Below are 6,472 nucleotides of genomic sequence, written 5' to 3' on the forward strand. Positions count from 1 at the left end.
TCTAGAATATGATACGCTTGCAAGTTGTATCATCGGATCATGTAGAGAATCCAATCTGGAAACTGTTTAGCGAAAGTATATCATTTAATTTTGCTGACTGCTTGGACTTTCTCCTAGCTCAGTTGATGCTTTATCTTTTGCAGTCAATTCTAAACTGTGATAGAAACATATTTAGGAACGAAACAAGCTTTATGAAGGTATGAAAACAATACTAAATTGCATATTGTTTATTGCTATTTCTGAAAAACGCAAGGCGTACCTATTTCTGTGTTTTCTCTATTTTATTTATTCGGGTAACATGACGTATTAAACGAGGAATTAAAATTGAAAGATTCTTGATAATTCAAATATATTTTAAAATTGCATGCTTTTGAGGTAGTGAATAAAATCCCCTCAGAGCAGCGTAGAAATGTAAAAGAAAATGCGAAAAAACTGTGCAATCTTTTTTCCTGATAAGTAAAAGAGTATGTTTTCAAAATCATACTTATTGCGGGCTCGAGCTCCGCCGCCATATTGTTTTCTTATTGTTTTGGTTTCCAAAGAGACATTTAAAAAACACATTTTCTACAATACTTTTGTACAATTTTCGCAAAGAATGGGAAGTTTATGAAATTGAAGCAGCAATGTTTCAGGACGAAGAACAAGAAGCCGTGTCGTTCGACTCTTCTTGGAAAACGAAACGGTAAAAACGTGTTTTTTATACTGTTGAAGTTTGTTGAAATATGCCCTTGCTTTGACACTACAATTTACATCAAGTTGAATGCTGCAGTGTGTTCACAGAAGGGTGTTCTTAGAGTATCCGTTTGTGTGTGTGTGTTTTTGTGGTATGTTCAAATTTTGCCTGTACGAAAAATTATGAAATGCCTCGCCTGACTCGCCATGCAACTGATGCAAGTGACCATCACGATCTCTCAAAAAAATCCTCTTCTGTAATTAATTTAAGCTACCGTCTTCTACTGTTATTACTTTTAAACAAAATTATTACATCTTCATATGAAATGTACCACTCATTCCATTCCCTTTCCAATGAGCCTGTCTTTCAATGTGCCTCAGACTGTCTGTTAGTAGCCCGTTAGGTGAAAAACACAATTTAAAGATCTGTTATATTTCCAAATCACTCAGGTCTGTTCAGGATGGTGCATGTCAAACCAGTGAGATTCTCACAAATGAAGTTGAAACACAGGCTTTGAGCCAAACTGATGCTATGGTTAGTGGAAGTCTATTATATTTATTAACCTAATTATCTCGATCTATATAAACTTGCAGTACTGAGGATGGAGTAAGTTCATGATGGAAATCTGCTTGAGAGGATCTGCTTGATAGTTCTGTTAACAATTTTAAAACAAGTGTTTCTCTAACTGGCAATAATTTTAAAATAGACTCTCTAACTGACAAGTAATTTTAAAGTACAAATTTTAAATATACAAAGAAGGTTGCATGATATGCAATTATATGGCTGTAAAAAGTACATTTTAAAGAGTAAATTAGACAAATTTATGTGAAAATGATTAATAAAGTTATATAACTCAAGGTTCAAACTGAGAAGGAAGATGAAAAAGTGGCCATGACGATTCAACAGGAAGACTCTCCGGTACATTCAGAATGAAATGAAGCTTTCACCATATTTGTAATGTAATTCCAAAGTTCAATTAATGTTGTTTTGTTTTTAAAGGAGCTCCTGGAATTTCTTCTCAGAATATATCCTGCTGTCATGGCTGAGCTAGAGGGAAACTCACGAAGCCATGCATTTGATGGTATGTAGTAACCTGCAGTTCAGTCAAAATTATTATAGTCACACGACTTTAAGTTTCATTCTGATGAGTAAATTAAAACTTTAAAACAGGTTATGATGTTGACTGGGAGGAATCGTCAAACACTGTGCAATGTCTTCACACCTTGACACAAGCTGCTTTGGAAGAAAAAGTGAGTAATAATTAAGGAATTCCTGGTTTATATCTTGCTGATTACCTCTTAGCCATGATCAGCATGAGTACCACTCTTGGGTACTGGTCTATATTGCATACATTATTTTTATAAGTACTGGTACCAAAATATATCCCCCCTTTGTCACCCACCAGAATTTTGCTCTGGAGGTACATCAATATTCACTCCCTGTCGTTTAGCTTGAAGTTACATGTCTGTCCTGGAACCCAACTGGAGCTGTTTTAGCTGTGTCCTACGGTCGATATGACCATCAAGACTGGTGCACACACAAGGTATATATACCTTTACCTAAGATTATAATATACCGGTAGTTTTTTCCAGTGATTGGGTCAACAAATTTGTTGTCTCATAAATGATTTGAACTCGCATTTTAGCTTCCTGATTTGCGTTAATTCAGCAAATTTGCAGCATTAACAAAACTCAAAAATATCTTTCTATTCCATAGTCTTTTCTATGCACCTGGAACCTCGACAGAAGATCATTGAATGCAAACAAAGCCGACTTAGCCATCGATATCCCTGTACGGTTTGCAGCATTTCAAACCTTAACTTATTTTCGAAGTTCTGTTCAACGATTTCTCTTGTGTTTTCCTTGTAGAATTGTGTTATGAGTATTGCATTCCATCCTGTCACTCCATCTCTTATTGTTGTCGGGACTTTTAACGGTAAATCCCGTAAATTCCTTACTTATCTCATTTCGGGGATGAATTGTACGAAGGTTGGGTAGCGCTCTCCACTGGATAGCGATTTTTTCAACTTCTCGCAAAATAGCTTGAAAAGGAATTAAAGTAGAGCCAAGAGTCAATAGCGAGAAGATGTAATCTCTACTGAATGCTGAGGTTCACTTTAAGTTCTTCCAAACTAAGGGCAATTTACAGAAATTCAAGAAACTACTATCGAATGAACTGCACGGGTACAACCGACCCCTATCACCAAGATATGAATGTATTTTGGACACTCAAAGATCCGATGTTTTGGAACATCGATGAATACAGCAAGGATTGTCTCGTGTTTATCTAAGCTGCATCTCTTGTGTTTCATTTCACTCTAGGTGCTGTGTATGTTTATGACATCGGCAAGGAAGACGACCCTTTGATCGCCTCCTCTGGTGTTGGAGAAAATGCTCACAAGGACCCGATTTCACAGGTACGCCATGAGATTAACGGCAGAAGAATGAGGATGAATATCTCTGTAATATAGTTGCGTATATTGCTTTATCCCCTATACCAGGTGATGTGGTTTAATGATCCGGCATCAAAGGATAAAAAGAATAAGGTAATAATTTTCCCATTAGCACAGTACTCAAACAAGAACAGTTTAGAACTGATAGAGCTATCCAGTATAAATAAAGTTAGTTTAGTTTAGGTTTCCTCCTGTAGTAACACCGGATCAATAAGAGATGATCCTTAATGGACCTCTAGGAAGAACAGTTTGGAACTGATAGAGCTATCCAGTATAAATAAATAATAAAAAGATCAACTTTCTTAGATCATAAGTGCTGGTGGCGATGGTAAAATCTTGGTTTGGAGACTAAGTCAGAGCAGCAAGAATCTCAAGTTACTCAGCGGTTTTGTCATCCAAACCGACAGTATTCCCCGCAGTCTCAGAGTTAGTAAAGCCAGCGGTGGCAGTATGGTTGGAGGTAGGAACTTTGAGTAAACAAAGTACAGAGATGATGACATGTATAGCGTATAAGGCGGAGTTATGTCCTCAGAGTGCGAGGAAGTTCTGTAATCCCTGGATAAGCGGATTAACGTCCTTATAGACTACTAAATCCATTACTAAATCCACGTTGAAATTTTCGTTGTAGTCACCTGTTTATCATTCTCTCACGAAGACAAGACAACATTCATAGCAGGTTCTGAAGGTGGTGGTGTCTTTAAATGCTCCTCTAATGCAACCACAGCGGCGACCTCAGGTAGGCTCGATAGTAGAACTAGAAACGTCCCCCCTTGTCCCCCTTTGTCCCCCTTTGACCACCCAGCAACTTTCCAAATGTAATGCCTTCCACCAAATATCCCCTTATGACCTCTTTATCCCTTCATCTATCACCAACGTGACCTCCCCAATATATACAACTGAATCGCATTGTCGATGTATTTATCCCACACAATCCCTTGAGCGCCTCTCACTTTCCTTGTCTTCCTAATCATTCTCATGAATTTCTTTCAACAGAAGATATACAGTCAGTTCCTGTTCACTCGCCTGTGACGTTCGCCTTTCATCCCTACCTCAGCCCAATCCATTCTCTATGTTGCTCGCCACATCATAGAAATCTTTTCCTGGCAGCCGGTGCTGATACCATCAGACTTTATAACATGCTTCAGGTAAGGACAGAATACAATACAAGTTGTCTTAAACGAAACCTTGATAATGTATTGTCAAAATAATAAATCTCTCCTGTAGTAACACTGGATCAATAAGAGATGATCCTTACTGGACCTCTAGAAAGAACAGTTTAGAACTGATAGAGCTATCCAGTATAAATAAAGTTAGTTTAGTTCAGGTTTCCTTCTGTAGTAACACTGGATCAATAAGAGATGATCCTTACTGGACCTCTAGGAAGAACAGTTTCGAACTGATACAGCTATCCAGTATAAATAAAGTTAGTTTAGTTTAGGTTTCCTCCTAGTAGTAACACTGTAGATCAGAAACTAAATCATAACTGACACAAGAATCTGTTTCTTTCCTCAGCTAATGCCCTCTCTGACTATCGAGCCATCATGTGGATATCTTTATTCAGTACGCTGGTCTTACACAAGACCTGCTGTCTTTGCAATCGCTTGTGGAAATGGCAAAGTTTTGCTATACGATCTTAAGGTAAGCCGAAAATGCTCCGAAGAAAAACCGTATTCCGTCAGGCCTACAACAACTATATATTTGCACCTTGCATCTTAGGCAAACAGGATTAGTCCTGTGATGACTTTGGAGGGTTGCTCTAAAGGAAGTTCTGTTTACACTGCGGAATTCAACCCCTCGAGGTAAAGTGTTTTTTTGGTGGCTAGTCAAATTGCTCTCCCGGATTTGGGGTCAGGATCTTACTCATCTTAGGGATCGGGTGTTAAGTTGGCATTTGGATTAAGGACCCATTGATTTCCAGAAATTTTCTCGAGATTTTGGTCTCAAACAGAAGCATGGTTGAATTGTTTGATTTTTTTTAATACTCCGTTTACACGGTACCAGATTGCTATCGAACATGTCAAATTTTGTCAATATGAGGCAGTGAACATTTTTAATATCTGAAACCTGAATAAATATACCAAATATATCTAATTGATAGGAATTTACTACTAACCATCTTTTCATAACGTTCGGCAAACAACGATGTTGTGACGAGTGATTCCGGTACCGTGTAAAAACGGAGCCTAATACGAGCATTTTCCCGCCACAGGAAGCATTTACTGGCTTCTGGCAATAGCCGAGGAGAAGTGAAAGTCTGGAAACTAAACGACGATCTGGTCACGCTCAAATCACGTGAGCAAGACATCCTGGAAAGCTTGGCGGTACTTCATGTCGACTGAGTATGACGATGATCCAGGTAACCATTCAGTTGTATTATCGAGATCGCGCATCGTTGGGAAACAAATTTTTCACCTCGTGGGGTGGGGGAACTCTGTCGAGTACCCGCGAACACCGCTGACTGCGTGAACGGGGGCAAGTTTATTTGACCTTTATTGTGTCCGAGAGAAAGCGTTAAAAATATATTTATCTCGAACAGTACGAAGATTTATTTATTTGCAAAGTAATTAACCATTCAAGTGTTTATAAAAAAGTTTTACGTCAAACCACGTGTGGACCTAATCTCCGGCTGGTAAATGGTTAAAAAAGTTTCGGTCAAACTTTGTTCTTTTTTTTCCGAGGGTAATTAACTCTGTGATGTTTTCGAGTTTTGGTCCATGCCTCGGCCCACGCACGCTCGTGGGAGAGATTTGTTTCGTACACGTGTTCGCCAGAAGCCGACACTTTTTATGACAATCGACGCGAGAACGCCACCAATATCGTGAACACGCACAATCAATGCTGCATGCTTTCGCACGTGAGCCCGATCACCCGAGATTCAACGAAGCGTAAAGGCCCGTTTACACTTGCAATTTCTGCCGCGATTTTATGTGCGATTTTCTTCTTTTGATAGATGTGAACGAGTGTATTAGTTACTGATGTTCAAATAAGAGCTCTTATACATCAGAGCATTCGTAACTAATTACTCATTCACATCTATCAAAAGAAGAAAATCGGCGCAAAAATCGCAAGTATAAACGGACCTTAAGGTGACCTTGAGGTATTGAAATTAGTCATTATGAGAAATATGTTAAGACATGCTGTTGTCGAGATGACCACATCACCGCCAGGGTCATGTTGTATACTCGTTTCAATACCTCAAAGTTATTTCACGCTTCGTGATTAATCTCAGTTAAGCGGGATAATGTAAACAGCTCTTATAGAGTCGAGTTCGTTTCATCCTGAGACCGCAAAGATCTCTAGCGAGATTCGAACTCGCATCTTAGTGAATCTCGCTGCTCTCGCTGCCG

General features: G+C 38.8%; 1 protein-coding gene across 1 annotated transcript; it reads left to right on the forward strand.

Annotated features, from left to right (window-relative positions):
- The first annotated feature begins 521 nt into the window (after nt 1–521).
- LOC114536058 (WD repeat-containing protein 34-like) lies at nt 522–5,728 on the forward strand. The gene is made up of 16 exons (XM_028557419.1): nt 522–682; nt 1,123–1,207; nt 1,532–1,591; nt 1,673–1,754; nt 1,844–1,923; nt 2,124–2,216; nt 2,390–2,464; nt 2,542–2,608; nt 2,995–3,089; nt 3,174–3,218; nt 3,432–3,585; nt 3,754–3,861; nt 4,119–4,270; nt 4,638–4,763; nt 4,842–4,924; nt 5,335–5,728. Exons 1-16 carry the CDS (start codon nt 624–626, stop codon nt 5,462–5,464), a joined length of 1,494 nt encoding a protein of 497 aa, XP_028413220.1. The 5' UTR covers nt 522–623; the 3' UTR covers nt 5,465–5,728.
- The last annotated feature ends 744 nt before the right edge of the window (nt 5,729–6,472 follow it).

This window comes from Dendronephthya gigantea, unplaced genomic scaffold (assembly GCF_004324835.1).
Source record: "Dendronephthya gigantea isolate DGI-Jeju-01 unplaced genomic scaffold, DenGig_1.0 000002F, whole genome shotgun sequence".
Lineage (NCBI taxonomy): Eukaryota > Metazoa > Cnidaria > Anthozoa > Malacalcyonacea > Nephtheidae > Dendronephthya > Dendronephthya gigantea.

What these genes read in the sequence shown, in the direction of transcription:
- LOC114536058 (XM_028557419.1), top strand. Translation starts at nt 624, where the DNA reads ATGTTTCAGGACGAAGAACAAGAAGCCGTGTCGTTCGACTCTTCTTGG. An exon ending in TGTTGTCGGGACTTTTAACG is followed by an intron (nt 2,609 to 2,994) that starts GTAAATCCCGTA and finishes ATTTCACTCTAG; the next exon opens with GTGCTGTGTATGTTTATGAC. An exon ending in TTTTGCTATACGATCTTAAG is followed by an intron (nt 4,764 to 4,841) that starts GTAAGCCGAAAA and finishes CTTGCATCTTAG; the next exon opens with GCAAACAGGATTAGTCCTGT.